The following is a 23,005-nucleotide window of genomic DNA, read 5'->3' on the forward strand; positions in this document are numbered from 1 at the left end:
ACAGCCAATGAAGTACTTTTGAAGTGTAGTCACTGTTGTAATGTAGGAAACGTGGCAGCCAATTTGTGCACAGCAAGCTCCCACAAACAGCAATGTGATAACGAGCAGATAATCTGTTTTAGTGATGTTGGTTGAGAAATAAATATTGGCCAGGACACCGGGGATAACTCCCCTGCTCTTCTTCAAAATAGTGCCATGGGATCTTTTACGTCCTCCTGAGAGGGCAGACTGGGCCTTGGTTTAGCATCTCATCTGAAAGACGGCACCCCTGACTGTGCAGCACTCCCTCAGTACTGCACTAGAAGTGTCAGTCTAGATTTTGTGCTCAAGTCCCTGGAGTGGGACTTAAACCCACGACCTTCTGACTCAGAGGCAAGTGTGCTGCCAACTGAGCCAGGCTGAGACAGAAATGTCTTAAAGCACCTTACAAAGTACAGAGAAGACAATGGGCTCTGAGTAGAAGGGGAAAAAAATTAGAATTGAAAAATTCGGGGGCGAAGACACAGTTGAAGGGAATGCCTTTATGAGATATTTGAAAGCAGGAAGGAAGGTGGCAAAGCGAAATGATCAAGGAAGGGACCTAAGTGCAGGGGTGGAGTGACTGAAAGGGTGGCCAACGTGGGTGGGGCGGAGAGAGTGGGGAACAAGGAGTAACCTGGGGTCAGAAGAATGTTTGGAAGCATACAGCTGGGGTGAGGCCATGGAAAGATTTGAAAGCAAAGATGAAAGTCCCGCAGTCAATTCACAGGAGTACAAGGAACCAATGGAGCGTGGGAAGTATAGGGATGATGGACTGCATTAGCTGGTGTCCCATCTGCTTGACTTTTTTTGGTGTCCGTACCTTATCTAAATAAAAAAAAAGCAAAAATATACTGAAAATACACAGAATCTGTCAGGAGAAAAGACAGGTGAATGTTTCAGCTGTAAGACCTATACTCAGATTCGCCATTCATTTTATTTTACTTGTACTTCCTTAGAAAAAACAATTCTGTTGGCCTGATCCCACCCTAACATTCCCAGGGCCACCACTTTGGATTCAGGTAAATGGAATTGAGATACAGATCAGCCTTATCTAACTGAATGGCGGAACAGGCTCGAAGGGCTGAATGGCCGACTCCTGTTCCTATGTAGGTCTCCAAACAGGTAGGTCATTCAGAGCGCATTTACTGTACCACCAGAGATTTTGGCTTACTGAGAAATCAAGGTGAAGGGCCAAGGACGATAGTTCAGTACACTTTAAAGGTTGAAAGGATCAGGAGAGTTGAGGTAAATGCAGAGGCAGTGTTCATGCGATGTAAAGTCTGAGTTTTAAAGAGTGTAAACTGCGAGGAAGGTAAAAAGAAAAATCACAATTTTGAGGCGTTTGCAAAGAATGAGCTGGGCGAAAGTGTGAGGAGACTTGATTTCAGCACACTAAGAATGCAGGATGGAGGAAGAGAAGGTGGGAGGCGCAGCAGCTCCAGAGACACAAGAGGATAATCCAGAGTAGCAGTAACCAGTAGTAGTAGTATTGATTGAAAAAGAGACACGATCGTTTGCAAATACGAGATAGAGAGAGCAGCACAGACATTGTCCTTGCAGAATGCGAAGGGGCTGCTAGAAGGTAATAACTTAAAAAAAAGTAAAATAAATTATAACATTGAAAATGCGACGGGTACCTTTAGTTTATAAAAGCTTTGGATGGGTGGAGCCAAGTCTTTAAGGGAATCCTGGAAATGTTAGCTTGTTGCTGACAGACATTTCACAGGGGGCGGGGGTGTGAACTGATACTGTTGGTTTCTAAATGTGTGGTGTAACAACGATATGGTCAAATCCTCCTTAGAACAGAAAACGAAACTTTTTATGTCCAATGTAAGGGTTGACAGCGAGGAGAGAGTGACGCCCCCTTAACTCTTGCACACTCCCCCCCCCCCCCCCCCCTGCCCTGACTCCCTGACTCTGGATGTGCTACACCGGGAGCTGTGGCAATAACAGTGCCATAAAAGAGAGGCATTTCCGGCACAGGACGCACGCCTCTTGTCAGCAGTGCTGTCAACACAGACAACGATGAGAGGAGGACCAGGTGAGGCTTTGGCCGTTGCTCTCCACCCAGTGCCGGCCTCGGCGGCTCCGCAGTCCTAACTCCCCCGGGAGCCCGGCACTCACCTTCACCCACCCACCCCACCCCTCAAAACTTGCTCCAAGTTTAGCCCGGAGTTACCCCAACACCCCACACCCCACCCCGCCGTCCCTTTGGCGGAGTCTCTGCCGTGATGGCCAAGAGCCGCTCTCCAGACAAGAAACCCAGAATCAGGACCAAGTTCGCCGAGGTAGGTGCTGTGCATTGCTCGCCTCGCATTGTGTGCTGCGTGGTCCCGGTGCAATAGGGAAATATTGGCATGGGTGTTCCACAATGTTTAATCTGCAAAAAGCCTCAATTTTTTTAAGCAGACGGCGGTTATTTTCGCTACCAATTTGTTAAATGTATTTTTTTTAAATAACTTGACCTTCTATTGAACAACTGTCGGAGGAAAATAAAAAAAAATCCATGTACAAAGCAGGGAGGTGAGATTGCCTTTTGGATTAGGTGCGGGGTTTGTGGATTTGCCCGGCTCTTTCTGGCGCATTCTGTATTTTTTTGCTGATTGCTCCTTTAAGTCGCGACATGTCATGAATGTTTCATGCGATACCTTCCCTGTCTTACAACATACGCCCACCCCCCACTGCACGTTACTCACATCCTGCGACTAACAGGATCAGCATGCACAGTTTTCCAGCACCGAGCATCCAAGAGAAAGAATGACGTGTTTGTAATGGAAAACGATCAAGCTACCAAGAAAAATAGAAATCTGCTACTGGAAAATGTTCGGAAGGCTGTTGAGAACTGATTAGATTTCCAGAGTTGAATGCCCAGTTTGCATACAATACCATGGGGAGCGATCACAACGCTACTTACATGGGAGCCTTCCCAACACTTTATTGAAAGATGGAATTCTTAAACAGTTTCATCAGTTCTGTCCCCTATGACACTGAATGTATTAGAATTGGGCAATAGCAAAATACTATGAACGCTGGAAATCTGAAATAAAGACAGAAAACGCTGGAAATACTCAGCAGGTCAGGCAGCATCTGTGGAGAGGGAAACAGTTAAGGGGGGGAATTTTGCTGGGGGTCAGCGGGCGCGATCGGTGGTGGGTTGGGTGGGAAAGTTTTTTTTTCACCGGGTCGGGACGCTGCTGTCAACCCACCGCCACATGCCTTTCCCAAATGTCGGGTCTGTCAGCGCTGAACAGACCCGACACGCAGTGGCAGGGGGAGGCAGTTCAGGTCATTATGACCTGGATAACAGACCATTAAGAACTATTTTGAGCTCACCTTCAGAGTTTACCAGGTCGCCCACGGGGTCCACGCTGCTCGGGGATCACATCAGGTAAGCAGAGCGGGAGTTGAATGGCCATGAAATCATCTCATTACTTGACAGCTGCAAATGTGCTATAAAAGCTCCCATCTCACAGCTGTTCACTTTCCAAGCTCAAGCTGTTGCCTCATTGGAACAACCTCTCTCACCATTGATAGATTGCTTCTGTCATTTCAACTTCACCTGCCATCTATTACATCAGAACGGATACAGCTTATACTGTCTCACCTTGATCCTCAGAATCCCACCACGATCAGTCCCACCACGATCAGCCCCACCACCAGCAGCACCAGGCACACCAGCAGCACCAGCAACAACACCAACCTTCTCCGCAATCAACTGATGCTGCACAGGATACAGGGCATCAGCACCCGACCACATTGTTGCCTGGAACGCAAGGGATGGCCTCACCATGGCCAGATTTACTTCACTTGATGCTGTACACCCTGGCTGCCACATGATGTGCCAGGTTGGCACCACACCAACACCATAAAGCATCCCTACAATGCCCAAGCCATTCGTTTCACACTCATCACCATTGTGGGGGGTACCGTTATGTCTCACCATTCACTGCAACTCACTAAGCCACTTCCAAAGGTGCACACAAATCTGTCCAAGAACATAAAGTGTTGAAGATAAAGATTTCAATGTTTGACAGCACATTAACAGAAACTTCACATGAACATTGGATAAAACACCCAAGTGCCTACCCTTGTGTGTTGTTAGTTGGTATGATTGCAGTAGGATGAGGGTGAGTGTGAGGGGTGGCTAATGAGATAGGGAAGTGATAATGTAGATAGAGAGGGATGGGAGGAGGTGCAAGGTAAGTTGGTGTGAGTAAGGATGTGCAAGAGTAGGGTAGGGAAGGCAGAGTGATGGGGATGTGATGAGTGGCACAGCAGGATGAGGTTGAGTGTGGCCTCCATGATCAATTAGCCTGCTAATAATTACTGTCTGGGCTCACAAATGAAAAATGGTCACTTGGGCAATGTAATGGAGGTTGGCTGATATCTGTGGCACTGTATCCCAATGTGAGTCAATGTCTTCAGGAAGAAAGGAAATTGGGATAAGAAAAAAAAAATAGTTCTTGGAGTGTTGACCAGTTATGTCACTATACTTAACTTCTTCTCCTAGTCTACTGTACCAGTATTTCAATAGACTGACATGACTGGTGAGAGGCTCCCTGTCAATCCCCATATGAGGAAAAAACATGTCCTGTCTTTTACTTTTACCATCTGAATATTGAAATGGGCAATAAAATGAATGAAATCTAACCCAGTGAAAACTGACCAATAATTCTGCAGTATTTATGGGAACCATTACTGCAGGCATTTTGTGGCTGGTGGAGGTGGGTGCATAGTTTGGCTACATTCTAAGGGAGGTCTGTTAAATGATGGTTTTTACTGTTGACCTCCTGAAGCTTCCAGAACGTTTATGTCTATGACAAATGTTTTTTTGGCAGCTAACAGTATTTCCTAATTTTGAAATTCAGTATCAAGAATAATGATTCAGCGGCCTCTATTTAATGGTTCTCAGGAACGTAATCCCCTGTTTGGCAGTGTCTGTACTTTACCCAATCAAACAAATTACCCCATGTGCTTGGGCAAAGTGCATTTAGATGGGTTGGGATGTTTCAACTGCAGTATCGCTTACAAAGGGGCACGGGGGGACATGTGCGTCTTATCCAAAGAATAATACATTCAGAAAGAAGTTTGGAGCATCAGTGCGCTTGATACGTGGAATGACGGGATGTGGGGTTGCATCTGTGGTGGTGAGCTCCTAATCTCAGTTGGATTGCTGAGGAGAGGTCAGAGTGGAGGTTTAATGGTTTTTCAGTAGGAGGGTGAGTGCCTCAGGTCACTCCTCAACACCTTTCACTGAGCAACTGGTTACGCAGCAGAACTATCAGAGGCCTGGGAGTGTGTATCCTTTCAGCTGGGGAATTGTTCACGGTATATGGCAAAAACTGCACATAATCTGAAAATTGTTTGCTAATCACTGGATCCACTTAGTGCTTTGCTGGCAACAAATGCTGAGTGGTTTTATAAGCCTCTGTTGTGAAAGCTGTGGTTCATCTTTGGAATTATTCCCGCAGTATGTAGGTTCCTTTACTGTGGATGATCAAGATCTCGATGAGAAGACATGGCGGATCCATCAACAGCTTCGTATTCTGAAGGTAAACGTTATATGTTGTAGCTAAGATCCATCACAATGTGGGAGTGGGATTGTAGTACTACTCATTTACTGACTCATTAAAAGGTGGACAATTCCTAATAAATTAAACCACGACAGTAGGATAAGGTTCAAACTAGGAAAGGAAAAATTTAAGACTGATGTCAGCAAGAAAAGAGTGATCAGCACATAGACTTCTGGTTACAATGTTGGAGATAAAACCTCAAGTCATTTAATAAGCAGCTGGATCTTGTGATGGGGAGGGGGAGAAGAGATGGTAGGTTCTTTAGGGATGGATGAGCTTGGATGGGTTAAATAGTCTTAAATAATGAAAAATGATTAAGAGTGAATAACGCAGCTGGACTTATTCCACTGATACGAGGGGAGAACTAGGAAACCTGACATGGGAAACTAGAAAATAAAAAGAGCTGCAGAAAATGACTGGCATTAAAATAGATTCAACTGAGAAACTTGCTGCCGAGAACCAAATTTGACAACATCTGGAGCAGGCAGAAGTGGCTGAATGGAGATCTAAAGAAACTGCAAAACAGCAAGAGTTTCAAAGCAGAATAAGACTTGGAAAGTGGGAACAGAATTGAAGCTAAGCTTAGCAGCTTCAAAGTAGTAATATAGATTTGTGATTTCCAACTTGCACTGTTTTTTGATTCTTTTTTCGAATTGGTCAGCTTTGAAATTTGACATCTTTGGGGGGGGGGGAATAAAATAGTTACTTCTTTTAATCATGACACCACAAATATACCTTAACTTAAAAACCCCAATGATGGACATTAGGTGAATGCTCAGAACTTGGTATCCAATATTAATAACTAACTTTTTTAATGAAAGAATACTTGGGGGTCAGCTCCAAAAGGCTGAAACCTGCCGACTACGGAAATGGGGACGTCGTCCCAAAAGATCCGTTAAGGGGTAAGCCATTTAGGACAGAGATGAGGAGGAATTTCTTCACCCAGAGAGTGGTGAACCTGTGGAATTCTCTACCACAGAAGGCAGTTGAGGCCAATTCATTAAATATATTCAAGAAGGAGTTAGATATATTTCTTAAGGCTAAAGGGATCAAGGGATATGAAGAGAAGGCAGGAACAGGGTGCTGAATTTGGATGATCAGCCATGATCTCATTGAATGGCGGAGCAGGCTCGAGGGGCCGAATGGCCTACTCCTGCTCCTATCTTCTATGTTTATCATCATGTTAATCTCATCCCATGTTTAAATTGTGACATTTTTCTTCTAATCTACAAAATGGAATGAGTTTGGGTCAAACAGCTATCCTCCATCCACAGACCCTAGTGTAAATTATAAAGTAGAATTGATCAGAAAAGCTCATTTTAATGTTTTTTAAGGTCATAAAAAGGTATAAGATGAATGATTGCGCCATTATAAATTATATTGTAAAGTAGCTTAACACATTTTTAATAAAATAAAGTATGATAGTAACAACTTCCACTGATCTGGTTGTGGCCTGTGGGTTTAATCATTGCATCGGTTAATTATTGCCATTGTTATGCTGCAGAAAAATACACACATTTTGCCTTTTTTCTGGAATATCTGCTGATTTCATTGTGGCCAAGTTTCCCAGTAAAATAATTCCAAGTGGCACACATTGTGTGCAAAATAGTGTCCCCATGATCTTACAGGATTAATACTTAAGACTTAATACTCCAGATAATACATCTCAAAATATTTGGTGCTGGAATTCTCCTTCAGTGTTCAAAAGCGTAATGAATCTACTTTCCGGTAGAATTTCAGTTTATTAAATTTTTTAAAAAGGCACTTGTGTTGCGTCTCACCTCGTCTTGACATGTGATTTTATTTTCTTGTAGAATTTTCCTCGCAAAATGGCAGTAATACTGAAATTCTCATCTCAAGGAATAAAGATGTATAATGAAAATAAAGAGGTAGCGTGCACCGAACCATTCCTAATGCAGACTATGCCACTCATTTGCTTTGTTCGTGACATGAAAACTTGAAGTTAAAATGGCCACTGGGAGTCGAAGATAATGGAATGCTAAATGCCATGAATAGTATTTGGTATCTTACTCTGTTTATGACACTCTTAATAACTTTGAACATCTATATAATAGCAAAATACTGCGGATGCTGGAAATCTGAAATAACAACAGAAAATGCTGGAAATACTCAGCAGGCCTGGCAGCATCCGTGGAGAGAGAAACAGAGTTAACGTTTCAGGTCTGGGACCCTTCATCTTCTGATGAAGGGTCCCAGACCTGAAACGTTAACTCTGTTTCTCTCTCCACGGATGCTGCCTGGCCTGCTGAGTATTTCCAGCATTTTCTGTTGTTATTTTTAACTTTGAACATCTGTCTTCTTTCCTCTTCCTCAGTCCATTTCCCCACCCTACCCTCAATTTTCTTGCCTTTTCTCCTTAAGGCAGTAACTTATGCTGGGATGTGGTTACACAAGTGACCATCTCATAAACAAAAAGGTTTCTCAAGAAGAAAGGTCAAAATGGTCACCTGCAGACAATGGAAACTGTCTTGCAGTCATGAATGTGGACATGTTTCAGAGACTGGCATTAAAAGTTTCTGCACATTCAAGCCACGGGCACAGACGACCAATTTTTGACCGTGCCTCTTTGGCTGTGCCTGTCTCTGATAGCGGTATACTTTTGGCTCCAGACATCTTCCTGGCCTATTGTTCTTGAGTAAACGTCCTCAGCTCCTGGGTCAAGTACATGCAGTGTATGGACCTTTTCTTCTCAAATGTTGAAACTATTGGACCTAAGGCTCCACCTTCTCCATTCCCCTCCCGACCACCTCCTCACTCCAGCTCTGACCCATTATGACTTTGTAGTTGGTATTTTGCCCCTCCTCCTCCAGCCCTCACAAGTTTCATCTCCTCTGAGACCCACCTCCGGCTCCCCTGACCCCTTATCCACCCAACTCCTGATCATTCAACTACCTTTCCTGGCCCAAATGTTTACCAATACTGTTAATGGCCCCCTCCCCTTCAAAAGTGCCATTATCATTCCTCTCTGCCAAAGGCCCACCCAGCATCATTGGCACATACCTAACCTCCGTTTCTTCTCTCAACTCTCTGAACCCATTGGTGCTGCCCAGCTCTGTACGCCCCTCTCCCACAATTCCCTTTACTCTGGTTTCTGTCCTGCCCACAGCACCTAGACCACCCTGGTTGAAATCACCAATAACACTCTTTGTGATTTCACTGATATCCCATGGTATCCTCTGTATCTCACATTTGACATGATCAACCACTCCATCCTCCTCCATTGTTTGACTTCCGTTGGACTGCCCTTGCTTGAGTCCACTCTTAACTATCCAAAAGTAGCTAGCACAGCTGCAGAAATGACTTCTTCCAGTTTGCTACTGCTACACTTGGTTGCTTTCAGAATACCCCAAGGTTCTGTCTTTAGCTCTTTGGTTTTCCTTGTTTACGTGTTGCCCCTCAACCATATTACGTGTTGCCCCTCAACCATATTATCTGTAGGCATGGGATCAGTTTCCAAATACATGTTGACAACATCCAGCATCCAACTCTATCTCTCCACCACCACCCTTGACTCCACTGACAACTCTGTGTTGTCATATAGTTTGTCTGACATTGTGAATGAATCCAAATTTTCAACAAATGAACATGGGAAGGAATGAATCTGCTCCTGCCAAAGACTCTGTTGCTTGCCCTGAGTCCACCCCTCTCACTGGCTCCTCACTCAGACTGAACTATACAGTGCGCAGCCTGGTATCCTGTTTGACTGAGTCGAGCTTCAAATTCATCATCAAAACTTTCACTTACACAACATTGTTCACCCTTACCTCACCTCCTACCATCCCTGAAACCTCTTTTGTTACATCCAGACTCATCTTCTCCAATGTCCAGCCTCCTTAATTCTACTCTAAATAAGCTGCAACTCATTCGAAACGCCACTACCCTAACCTGCCCCGCACTGACTCCCGCTTATCAAGCATCTCTGCCCTCACCAACCTCGATTGACTCCTTGCCCCCAATTTGTTGAATTCAGATTTCTCATTCTCATTTATAAATCTCACCACTGACCCACTCCTTGCCCTTTGGTCTATCGGCTCTGGCCTTCCATGCATTCCACCCTTCCACCATCAGTTGCCATGTATTCAGGCAGCTTGACCCTACTCTCTGCAATTTCGTCTCTCTATCCCTCTGCTGTTCTACTTCTCTCACTGTCTTTAAAAGCCTCCTCAAAATCTATCTTTGCAATCATGCTTTCAATCATCTCGACTAACTCTTCTATTACTGCTCAGTGTTCATTTTTCCCATGAATCGCCTTGGGATGTTTACTTTGTTAATAATGGCACCTTTCCAGCTGCCACAGTATTTTACTACTTTCCCCAATTAATAACGTGTTGTATTTGAATCTGAGCATCTTGATAAGAGACAGATAATAAGATGAGGTCTCATTCAGTGATACTGTTAACCTATCTGGGTCATTTATTTAAAAGCAAACCTGAGGCTTTCCAATTTAATTCTTCCTAGGTTGTGGAGCCAAGCTAATGCTATTGATTTTGATAATCAAATTAAATTGCTCCGAGTTCAATGGACCAAGTCAGTCCTAGCCAAATTGAACTGAATATCTGCTGATTAAGTTGTCATGGTTAGCGAACCTGGCTTAATTTCTGCAGCGGGATTGCTATAGTACAAATTAGATAAGTGTTGAACCTGTAGTAATGTCTTGTGTTGACTGTAACAATTGAAGGAATGATATGTTGATACTTTTCTAGTCTTAAACCACAGGAATGTGATTATGTGTACATCACAAAACACACTTGTGTGGAAGTAGCTGTTCATTGTGTTCTCTAACTATATATTTCTGGCCGATTTTCTCCTGGCATTACACTGGTTTCCTGGGGTCACTCTGGTGGGCGGGGCAGAACATTGGGTGGGATGCCATTGTGCTGGTTCCCCGCAGCCCACCGCTATTTTCTGGTTCAGCGAATACGTCTATTGTCACGTTTTGGGATTTTTTGGTCACTTTGAAAGAAATTGGAAAAAAAACCAGTTACATTTAAGGGTTGTATTTTAAAGTAAAGTGTATCCACGCAAGCATTTTTTAAAAGGCGGCGATGAAGGGGTTAAAATGCTAATGAGCTAGGTTTTGCAGTTATTTGCCTAAGGAATGTAAACCATAAGCAGATTGTTAGCCAGTCTCGGTAATCGCTAAGCACCTCACACCCATTTCCTGGGAAGGTTCCTGGTCCAGGGTGCTCGGCAGGGATTGTTTGACATAGGCCATCCCCTTCAGGTTGTGAAAACTGAGATGAAAACACAAGACAGGAACTCTCACGGACAGTCAAGCTTTTAAACAGAAAGTTACGAGGGCAGGCGGGCAGGCGACCACAAAGCTCAGAAAGTTAGAATGCACTGGGGTAGTTAGAAGTTATTTTGATTAAGTCAAGCAAGGTGCCTCATAGATGTGGGGAAGTGTAGCATGTTCATTGTTTTATATTATAACATGAACACTAGTCATGTTAAGTGAGTCTGATTATAACTGTTGTTCTTTATGGTCATTTCCCATGAAATAAAGTGGCTTAACATAGAAACATAGAAGATAGGAGCAGGAGTAGGCCATTCGGCCCTTCGAGCCTGCTCCGCCATTCAATGAGATCATGGCTGATCATCCAAATTCAGTACCCTGTCCCTGCCTTCTCCCCATATCCCTTGATCCCTTTAGCCTTAAGAAATATATCCAACTCCTTCTTGAATATATTTAATGAACTGGCCTCCACCGCCCTCTGGCAGAGAATTCCACAGGTTCACCACTCTCTGGGTGAAGAAATTCCTCCTCATTTCAGTCCTAACAATTCGTAGATGGCCTCATCTTACCAAGTGCTTTCTCGGTCTGCATCTAAAGAGATTGGAGAAGCACAGGCGAAAGACACGAATATCCAGGGAGTACTCTTGTCACACCTCTGTACAGTTAGACATTGAGCACTGCAGACACACCCCTCAGTGTAAGATGATCAGATTGTTTACAGGTGTGAATAACGCTGCTGTACCCGACAAAATGTGTAAGACAAGACCCGAATTCATAACATCCACCCAAAGATAGGCGCGTGCATTCAATTGACGATGTATTTTCCATCGTTATTACCGTAGCACCACTGGTTGTTAGGAACACTCTTCTGTTCCTGGCATACATCGCTGCTGTGGCAGGTCGAGGGAGATTAAAAATATAAATCCTCCCACCCAAGGCGGTGTAATTGATTTTAGAGCGATCGATTACACTCCTGAAGCCTTCTGCCTTGGAGACAGCGGGCCATATTTTCTGCTGCAGTGATTTCACAACCATTCCCCAGGCAGGCTAGTTGACACTGATAGGAATCTCGCCAGGCGATGCCAAAAAACATACCAATGAGGTTGACCACGTACGATTTGCAGAGTCAGCGGGGCATTCTTTGGGCAGAGGGAAGTCCTGTCCCGCCACACGTAAGCCATCTCTGTATCTGTAAAGTTGGGATGATGCGTAAACGGAGCTGGGGGAGGGGGGAAAAGAGGGGAATGATCGGTACAGTCGGTTAGAACAATGTCCTTTCGTTTTTGAGATCTGCGTTTGAATCCGGAGCAGACTGACGGGATGAACGTCTTCTGTGCAGAATGTTAGGGTAAATTTAATCAGTTTTGGTAATCTTATCCCATCTACCATTGGGAGTGTGTTCAAAGCGTAAACTACCCCACTTCAACATTTAATTAGAAGCCTCTCACTCAGCGGCCACAAGAATGACGGGTGTGTGAAATGGAAAATTCACACTGCTGCATTTAACAATGCTTTTCTATGGTTCAGAACCTTATTGTGGCAGCATAGAGGATGCTTTATTACCTGGACTCTGTATTACTTAGACTGGTGGTGCTTAACACTGACACAGTGCCGAAAGTGGAGAAATGGTCAGTTTTATCCAGCTGACATTCCTTCCTCCAGCTGATGTCGCAAATGAATAGAATACCATTCACTTAACGAAATACACTGAATGTGAAGTCTAGACAATCAAGTAATGCATTCATGGATCAATATGCTGTGTGTGGAATGGTAGAGTTTTGCACTGGAGTGTCAGCCTGGATTTTGTGCTCAAGTCCTTGGAGTGGGACTTGAACCCACAACCGCAGGGTACGCTGCAGGTGAACCTAAAGAAGTGGCAAAAAAGAACCGAGGGGTAATTTTCCATTTACGGTATCCTCTGGGCCCAATATTCCGACATGTGCTCCTGGCATGTGATGCTCTGTGCGGCGAGGGCAAAAGTAGAACATTTACCCTCTAGTCTTTCTCTGTTTTTGTATTTACTGTACAGAAGTCTGGGCTGTATGCTAATTCGTGTTGGTAGAGTTGTAGGGTGGTGCATTCAGATAGGGGCTGCTTCGGTGCTCGCTCTGTATCTGAGTGGTAGGCACGTAGAGCATCAGCAGCATTTCTGCCGTCGTGTGGCTAACTGTGCACAGTTGTCCTCCCAGCACGATGGCTGTTATTAATAAAGTTTGTGTTTGTGGTGCGTCTTCAAATGATATTAATTAAGCACTTCCTCCATGTGTGGATGGCTTACAGTAAGCAAAGTGAATGTGGAAAATAGCTTGTCGTGGAAATGGAACGAGAGACAAATCAAGGCCTCGCTTTTCATTGAGCCGTGGAGCTGGGATTGGAGGCGTGTGGGGGGTTAAATTCCCGAAATCGGGGGTCCCGACCCCATCCCGCCTCCATGCCAATTTCAAAGGAGGCGGGTACCCGCCCCGCACTGGAACCCGCCTACCTGAGGCGGGAAGGGATTAGTGCCAATTAACTGCCTGTTAACAGGTAGTTAACAGGCAGTTTTTAGCTTAATCCCTATTTTTAAGCTTGAACTGTGTGAATCCCAATGGCTCCAAACCATGTCAAGTTGGAAGGAGTTGGGCCGTCGGGTTGAAGGGCTTGGAGGGGTCGAGATGTCGGTTTTCAGGTGAGTGATGTGTGCATGAGTGCAAAGGTAAGTGTGTTTGGTGTGTCTAAAGTGATTAAATAAGTTTTACATACCTTTTCTTACCTTTACAGCCTTCCTTCCTTTAGGTTCGGGGAGTCCCTCATCTCACCGGCACAGAAAGCAGAATGGCTGCGAACTGTCAAAAGTGACAGCCTGCAGCTTTCTGTGCAGGAGAGATTTCTAACTGAGTCTGTGGAGAAGGACTCAGGTTAGAAGTAAGACTGTCAGTGTTTGACAGCTTCAAATAGCTGTGAAACGCTGATATTTCATCTGTCAAAACGTCCTGACAGATGAAATTTCAGTCTGTGACGTCACCTGTTGCCAGGTGGCCCTTAATTGGCCTGCTGAGCCCGCTGGGCGGGCTCAACAAGGTCAATCAAGTTAAAATCGCGTGGATTGGCCGCATCTCGATGGAGGTGGGACTACAACCCCAAAAGTTGTAGTCCCGCCTCCTTCCCGACTTCTGAATGAAAATCCAGCCCCCAAGTCTTTGTGTAAATTGCAACACCATAAGAAACCACCGATTAAATGCTCCACAGGATGAGGGGACATTTCTTTCTGTCCACCCATCAAATTTGTGCTGCGAAAATTGCCTTCCCGTCCAGGAGCTCATTGGCAATTTTCCATGTTCTGACTGGAAGGAAGTCTGAACCTCAACCGAGCACAACCTCAGTTCTGCTGAACTGTCCAAGTGTCGAATTTGTTGCTGCCTATGTGCTCCTTCTTGGTGTACATCTGGCTGGGAAAACTCCCTTGTACTGTTGCAGACATCTGCCGTTAATTTGGTTTCTAGTATCAGATTTATTTGCTGCAGTAAGAATGCATCTTTATCTCTCTGTGGCTGTTAGTCACACATGCATTGGCCAAGTTTCATGTCTGACGTTTTCAGTTCTAAGTTACGGATTGAGTAAAAGGAGAAAAAATTAGCACTTGGCATGGTACGGTTCTCCAGTATACATTCCAACTGCTTTAATTCAAGAACTGTCACAAGTTCTCAAAATAGTCTTTACAATACTGTGGTGTCACGCAGTCAAAAGCACTCCCCAGTGTAAACCATCTGACCTGCCGAGCCCCTTCTTTTGAGGACACACCTTTGAAATAATTGTTGTGTCTCCTACTATAAATAATAGACACTTTTAGCTTATTTTAGTTACTGCTTTTACTAGCTGTATTCTTGCCTTGTTTCTGTGCTGCCGCATGGTGCGGAGTGATACAAGATGTCCGACGCTGCACTGTGCACTGCCCGTGCACAGTGTGCCACATAGCAATATAACTACACCATACCAAAGTAGTTCCATACCAAAGTAGTTCCATTTAACGATGTGATACTATAACAATGTAACAATAATCTCTTGTGGATTCAGTCAGCCTGCAGGAGACTGGTGTCCGACATCTAACGTGAAAATGGGAGAGTGATGCAGGGAGTTTCTCTTGGGGTCGCTCTCCCAGGAGCCCAGACCCCACTATAAGCGTGCCTTGGAGCTTTGCTTCCTTACCTGTTACCAGCTAGGATTCGATTGCTGAATGAAAAGGAAGACTCTCTTTTCAAAAGGGAGCTGGGAACCAAAAAAACAGCCATGGGCTTGAGTCCAAGGGTTGAAAGTCTCATTTATTTGATTAATGTTACGGAAATGCAATCACACATATAGAAAATAAAAAGTGAAGTGTTTTACTCACAAATGCAGTTCTCACCAGATTCTGCTTTGCTCTGGAGAAAATCAGCTTGTTACACAAACTCTGGATGTTTGAGAGTGAGTAATACAGCTGTGATTTAATTAAGGAGTTTCGATAATATCACAAAACAGGAGTGGTGTTGTACAGGCTTACGGGCATCATCTGATAACACCATTATATTACAGTCCTGATTTTTAAAATCTGTTTCTTAAAAATGGTTATGATACCAAGGGTATTGGGTCTGAAACAAAACATTTTGGCATCCCACTTACTGGTGGCGCAAGTAACAAATCCGAATATCAACTATGAAAAGTGATAATAAATCTACCAATAAAAAAGCAGAAAGTGAACCAATCAAATTGCTCTGTGTTTTTCAAAAACCTTTTGTCGACCATTTTCCTTTCTCTCAATCTCAAACATCCAGGGCTCAAATTTTTAAAAAAAGCACTAGAACTCGAGCTTGACTAGTCAGCAAAGTCTTCCAAGAAAAGAAAGGAGGAGAGGAGCTAACAAAATTGCTCCAAATGCTTTTTGGAAAAACCTTTGTCCGCCATTTTTGTTTCTCGGTAAGTATACAGTGCTGAAAATAACGTTTCAAATTTAAAGAGCACTTAAATTACATATTTCAAAAATACATAACCAAACTTACCTAAAAGAATTGACTTTATGGGGGTGATTTTGCCAATGGGGGCGCGTTGGAGGTGGGACTGCTGCTTGTTGGGTTTTAGTCCCACCTCCATCGACTTCTGGCCAACCCACGCTATTTTCCAATGATTGACCTTGTTAAGCCCGTCCAGCAGACTTAGCAGGTCAATTAAGGGGAAGCCGGTTACAGAGAACATCAGCGTATGATGTTTCATCTGAATTGTCATCGTTTGGCAGCTTTGAGAAGCTGTCAAACACTGACATTCTCTGTTGTTTGGTGAGTTCTTGTACTCAAGACTCACCAAACTCTGCCATTGAGATGCCGGAGCCTCCGCATCCCCAACGATTGAAGCCTGCAGGAAGAAACAAAAGCAAGGAAACTTTTTATATCACTTTTCACTCACCTGACATACTTACCTCTCCACACTTGCACCCATCACTCACCTCCACAGCGCACTTTTGGACCCCGCAGACCCACTGCTCGCCTCGCTGACCCTGGCGGGGTTTCCCGACGTCAGGAAGCCCGCGCCTATGATGGAAAAATAGGGATAATCCTCTTAACTGCCTGTTAACAGGCAGTTAAGTGGCTGTAATCCCCTTCCTGCCTCCAGGAAACGGGACCCGGCACGGGTCGGGTATCCGCCTCCTGGGAAGATGGCACGGAGGCAGGTTGGGGGTGGGATGGGCACCCACCCCCAGATTCTGCCATTTTCCCGGCAAACCCGCCTCCCCAGGACTGGCAAAATCGCCCCCTATGTCTTTATTAATGTCTTCAATTAGAGCCTATTGGTGTCTGAGAAGCCTGGGGCTATGGTTGGGATTTAATATTGTCAATGAGGTCGTTTTCCTTGGATTTTATCTGTGATTTGTTTAAACTTTGTTGTTTGCGCTTTTGAGACATTTGCCCCGATTTAACCCCCTCTCCCCACCGTGTCTGATGAGAATGGGGTGGGCAAGGGGATAAAATTGGGGCAGCGTCCTTACCTCTGTGTTCGCAACGCGCTCCAGCCCACCACCATTTTGACTCCTGGGTTTCAGGAGGCGTCGGAGGCGGTAGTCTCAGGCAGGCATAGGCCTCATGAATATGCGAAAGTCGGAGTCTGTTGACATCACTTGGACCCCCAACACGATTTGTACTCAGGATTGCGCAAGTCACACACAGTGCCGGACCTGCCAGTGATTGGGGCCAGAAGAGGTCCAGGTGAGCTTGAATTTTGAATTATTTAAAGGTTTCCTTGTGGGCCATGATGAGCAGGAGTGCTCTTCTGGGCCCTACTAGGAAACTTGGGCTTCCCCTGCCCTGGGCTTCAACCCCACCCTGATTTTCTTACGCCAGGGACCGTTACCTTGGGTCCCCGGCAGCTGCCTAAAGTCCCCCTCCTTCCCCCTGACCAGGTAGCAATTCCCACCAGGTTTGGGCGGGCGTCACAATCATGGCCGCTTCCCTCGCGCCTCGGCCCCCGCACTCGCACCCCGAGTCCAGATCGGGGCTATTGAATTTTTTTGTGTTTATTTGATTTTATTCCGTTTTCATTTGATTCTATAGCCCGTGATTGTGCGCTTGCAGCTGCTGTCCCTGGGCTGTACATTCCTAATCGCCCGGCTTTTATTTGCAGCCATTTTTGTTTCCTTTTTAGTATTTGGTACATTGTTTTTTTTTTGCTTTTTTTGCATGGACTCCGATATTATTGTTTCCCCCGCTCCAGTTAGTAGGAGTGCTACAGTTAGCCTGGGCACTCCTGGGTTGGCAAGGGAAAAATGAGCTAGCCAATCGCTATCCAGTAAAACCCTGTTGCAAGCACGCATGCGTGGTTGTCAGCTAAGGGCACGATTTGGGGGTCAGTTGTGATCCTTATAGTGGTCAAAAAACTCACAGGCCAACAATCGCAGCTGGGGCAAGGTAACTGCGCCCGCCCAGTACCTTTGAACCTTTGCCCCAGATGGTCTGGAGGGGAAACAATTGGTGAGAGAGGAAAAAGTAGCCAAGTGGAAGAATTATTCAACGTGGTGGGTTCTAAGATTCTACTGTAAAGGCAATAGTGCCATCATCCTAGGTTCTCTTGGGGATGGGGCTTTGTAAGTAAAATGAGTTTTTAATGCAAGTTGAAACTTATAAAATTCTAACAGGACTGGACAGACTAGATGCAGGAAGGCTGTTCCCGATGGCGGGGGAGTCCAGAACCTGGGGTCACAGTCTAAGGATAAGGGGTAGGCCATTTAGTACTGAAATGAGGAGGAATTTCTTCACCCAGAGAGTGGTGAACCTGTGGAATTCTCTACCACAGAAGACAGTTGAGGCCAATTCATTAAATATATTCAAGAAGGAGTTAGATATATTTCTTAAGGCTAAGGGGATCAAGGGATATGGGGAGAAGGCAGGGACAGGGTACTGAATTTGGATGATCAGCCATGATCTCATTAAATGGCGGAGCAGGCTCGAGGGGCAGAATGGCCTACTCCTGCTCCTATCTTCTATGTTTCTATGTTTCTAAGTCCAAAAGCACTGAAGTCTACTGCTCAAGTTAGGATTTGAATCAACTCGCAGTCATCTTACTTAAGGTGAACCTGCTTATTATGGGGTGCCACACAAATGCAGTAGGAGTACCCTTCCAAATCATACTGCCTGGGCAATGTACGTGTGTGTGGCAGGGAAAGCACTGCATCTAATCCTTGTCCGTGGCATACTTTAAAATTGAGAAGTCTAGGTGGAGGATCATGGTCTACAGTACAGGGCACCATCAAGGTTGAAATGAGTAGCAGCAAAGATGAGTTAAATTAAGAATTACTGGTTTGGGGTGGGGGGGTGGTGGTGGGGGGGGGCAACAAGCTCGGGGGTTTTAAAAGCTTGCACGCTGGAGGAGGAAGTGAAACTAAGGGTGGTAGAGGGTTCTACAGTTGGGAAAAGAGTTAGGGAAGGCTGCTACCGAACTGACACTTCCGTGGTTTCTCCTGCCCAGCATTACCATCACCCAGTTTGGTGAGTACTTGTACTAAGAAGTGGTGGGACCGGTGCTACCCTGCAGAATGTTGGTCACCTTGGTCAAAGCACAAATTGCTTCACCATCCTGGCTTAAAGACAGAAATTTGGTATCAAGGTTGAAAAATTGAAATATTTGGTGTCAATTTTTTTTTTAACTGAAGTTTTTATTGCTGACTTTAAAAAAAAATTACATGAAATACTGTACACACGACTTGGTTGCGCAGCTGTAACTAATACCTGTGCTGTGTTTTGACTAGACGCTGTTGATGGCTCACGCCCTGAGAAGAATCTTGTACACAACGTGTCAACCGTCGGACTGTCAGTTTGCATTTGTCACGCGTAACCCCTGCAGACCACCAAGTGAGCTCTTCTGCCATCTGTTTATCACCATGCAGCCAAATGAGGTGGGTGAGTGATATTAAAAAGTCATTGTGAATCAGATGATAAAAATCATCCATTTGTCCAATTAGACAGGACTGTCTGCTTTTCTTTAAAAAAAAATCATGCTTCGATTTCTGTACTAAAAATCCTCCCAAATTTTTTTTTAACTTAAGAAATATGGCTCCCCAATAGCTCAGTACTAAAAGCCTACAGGAGAGAGAGTATTGGGCTCAATCCTGGACTGAGTTTTCCCCTTCCTAATCCAGAGGTCCTGAGATCAATTTATCCCCGGCCCCTTCACCACCATTCATACCACTGCTGTGGCTGAGATCCGGTAACTCAGCACAGAGCCTGAATTGAACTTGGAACCTACTTGCTGTGAACTGTCTTAACCAGCTGAGTGAATAGATGAGATTGGCTGCTGTGTTTATAATTGGCTGTGATTGGCTGCGCTTTTTGTCTTAAAATCTAACTTTTTTCTCCGAGAACGACAGAACCACTTTCTCTTCCGTGATCATACATTGCATCAATGTGTGGTCAGGTGTCCTGGAGCATGGGGAGGGGAGAGGGGTTCAAGGCACGTGTTTCACATTGGGGCGATTTTGCCAGCCCTGGGGAGGCAGGTTTGGAGCCGGGACTGCTGGGAAAATGGCAGAACCTGGGGGCGGGTACTCATCCCGCCCCCGTGCCATCTTCCCAGGAGGCGGGTACCCGACCCGCACCGGGTCCCGTCTCCTGGAGGCGGGAAGGGGATTACAGCCACTTAACTTCCTGTTAACAGGTAATTAACAGGCAGTTAAGAGGATTATCCCCATTTTTCCAACAGAGGTGCGGGCTTCCCGACGTCGGGAAACCCCACCAGGGTCAGCGAGGCGAGCAGTGGGTCTGCGGGGTCCAAAAGTGCGCTGTGGAGGTGAGTGATGGGTGCAAGTGTGGAGAGGTAAGTATGTAAGGTGAGTGAAAAGTGATAGAAAAAGTTTCCTTACCTTTGTTTCTTCCTGCAGACTTCAATCGTTGGGGATCCGGAGGCTCCGGCATCTCCACGGCAGAGATGACAGAATGGTTGCTGCATTCTCCGATGCAACAACCATCTGATTTCTGCTCAGGAAATAGGTTTGGTGAGCCTTGAGTACAAGAACTCACCAAACAGCAGAGAATGTCAGTGTTTGACAGTTTCTCAAAATTTTTGACGCTGATGTTCTCTGTAACCGGCTTTCCCTTAATTGGTCTGCTAAACCCGCTGGGTGGGCTTAACGAGGTCAATCAAGGGAAAATAGCGTGGATTGGCCACAAGTCGATGGAGGCGGGACTAAAACCTGACGAGCAGTAGTCCCACCTCCAACGCGCCCCCATTGGCAAAATCACCCCCAATGTGTTGCGTTGCGGCACTAGGAAGATTTATGGCAATGAAAGTTGTTAGCTGACTGAAGTGAATCGGTGCTTAGAGCAGCCTCACTGAGAGAAATGTACAGGAGCAAGCTGTCTCAGTAAGACTGGCTGATGTAGTAATTCTGAAAAGATTATTTCTATTTCCATGGTTGGCAGAGCTTTGTTATGTCTTTTATAATTGATCTGAATGCAGTAACCCAGTGATGGGGATTACAGTATTTAATTTGTGGACTGGGTCAATTGAGAAGGCTTCTGGATAGTGGCATTACACTCGCAGCACTAAACTCTTTCTAAATAGAAATCGTTTGCAAGTGTTGTGAATTAGCATAATTATTATTTTTGCTGTTGGTGTTAAGTAGTTGATTTGGAAAATTTCTCATTTCATGTACCTTCCTGATAGGCCTATTATTCAGTAAGGTCAAAGTCAATGAGCAAACACTCCTTTTTATAGTCTCACGTTGTGTGATATTCCCCATTCCTTTATACACCACTTCTCATCAATTGTCAACTGTTGATCTTGCATTAGGAAAAGTTGTTTGTCATGACTAGGAAGGTGCAATTAGACAAGCCAGACACCAGAGGACAGCAGTGAGCTCCATTACACCAGCAGCAAATGACCACTTAACTTGGAAGAAGTGCAAGGATAGTTGCAGGCAGCCTTCACTGGATCCCCAGGAAAACTCTCCACTTAGAAGCACAGTCTCAGGGCAGGGACAAGGACCTCGAATTCTTATCCTCTGGCTGAGGGGAACTTTAGTTTGTGGCAGGGGCCGAATGAGATGGCTTTGGTTTTTCTGACGTGCTGGGAGCTCAGAACTGACTGTTGAGTAGTGTCATGGGCTGAATCTCGTGCTACCTGCAGTCGGTGGAACAATGCAGGTGAAAAGGATGCGACATAATTTGGCAATAACATTTACCGAATGCGGCACATTCAGGGCTTTTAATGATTAAACACTGTTTGAATGAGACCTGATAGCCCTCGGAATTTAAATAGTGTGCTGTAATAACCAGTAGAGCTTACATTTTGGCAATCGGTATTTGAGAGTTGCTGCTTTAATCTCTTCTCTGCAGTGCAAGCCTACGTTCATCATATAAATCTTGAGTTTAACATTGTGGGGATCTGAATAATGTCTGTGCATAACTCCAGGTTTACTATTGCAGCTAATGCATTGTAAAAGAGGCTGGAAACAGATAATTTACAACTTGAGAGCTTGCTGTCTATAACAAAAAGACTGATTTCAGCTAATGATGAAACAAAAATTAATGGGAATATTAATAGAGCACATATTCATTCTCCCTCGGTGACTACCCTTTAGTCATTGATTGGATATTTTACATAGTAGAGTACTTCACCTACATCATTCATATCCAGGAACATGACAATGTGATACTGTCAGATAGTTAGCAGCCTGCCAAGTTCTACCAGTATTATTAAACTGAGCTGACTTTCAAACTACTCGCTCTGTTTGTCAGTGGCCACTTTTTATTTTAATGGAAAATAACTAAAAATTAATGTTAGGTGATCAGAAGTAGATTAATGTTCAATGTGGTCTTAGCTTTTTTAAAAAGGAACACTTTAAGATATGTTTAGCCGAGTTCTCCCAATAGCCAATCACAGTGCGGTGTGGCGCATGAGCCAGGCAGACCTGAAGTCCTAGGTTATATCACTGGTCTGTACTCAGGTAGCCAACCTCAGCTGGGGCAGTAATGGGTTTTAACTTCCTACGCTGTGATCGCTGTGCAGTGATCCGTGCTGGAGTTATATGTGTAGGGATGTCTGGTCACAAGATTGGGCCGATAGCCTATGCTTGACGGGTTTGATAACACTGACTGTCCAGGTTCATGAATGAAGAATGACCACTTCGATGAACAGTAATTAAAGTGGAATTATGTTGAGAAAGTGTACTTATGCCCCTCCCCCTTCTCCCAGCCTACTTTTAAGACACCCCGTCCCACAACTTTGGTCATATTTATCTAACAATGTAGGAGCGTGCCTTTGGCTTAGTGGTAGTATTCCTGCCTCGGGTGCAGGGTTCAAACCTCCTTACAGACAGTCCCGGTGAGTGGAGACCGGAGCTCTGGCTCCGAATCCTGGGTTGAAATCCAGCGGGATACTCGCGTCCAGTGGCCTCCCCCACCATCATACTGATTGTGGGAGCCCATATAACCCTCCCGCTGTACAAGACTAACCACCCTATCGGCTGGTATAAAGATGGTTACGGCCATGGAAGCAACGTTCACATCGGACTGTTAATCAGCCTGTGAATCCTTTCACTACATCACACCAACCTCCAAGGGAACAGTGTGAAGATGCAAACCTAATAAGGTCAAAGAGCAATTTATTCATTTTTCAGAAACTATCACCAGTTTCAGTAGAAGTCAGAATGCATTAAAAA

At 44.9% G+C, this 23,005-nt stretch overlaps 1 protein-coding gene across 3 annotated transcripts in view; it reads left to right on the plus strand.

Moving 5' to 3' along the window:
• Positions 1-1,937: 1,937 nt before the first annotated feature.
• Positions 1,938-23,005, plus strand: part of sh2d5 (SH2 domain containing 5) — a 55,520-nt gene continuing 34,452 nt past the window's right edge. For 2 of the 3 annotated variants that reach the window (XM_085966825.1, XM_085966827.1), the window contains exons 1-4: positions 1,938-2,309; positions 5,493-5,573; positions 7,409-7,483; positions 19,097-19,243. In XM_085966825.1, the coding sequence (XP_085822951.1) occupies positions 2,253-2,309; positions 5,493-5,573; positions 7,409-7,483; positions 19,097-19,243 (360 nt within the window). In that variant the 5' untranslated portion in view covers positions 1,938-2,252. The remainder of the gene's footprint in view (positions 2,310-5,492; positions 5,574-7,408; positions 7,484-19,096; positions 19,244-23,005) is intronic. The other variant, XM_085966826.1, reaches the window with a different exon arrangement.

This window comes from Somniosus microcephalus, chromosome 25 (genome assembly GCF_052327205.1).
Source record: "Somniosus microcephalus isolate GS21.2 chromosome 25, FLI_Smic_1.0, whole genome shotgun sequence".
Taxonomy (NCBI): domain Eukaryota; kingdom Metazoa; phylum Chordata; class Chondrichthyes; order Squaliformes; family Somniosidae; genus Somniosus; species Somniosus microcephalus.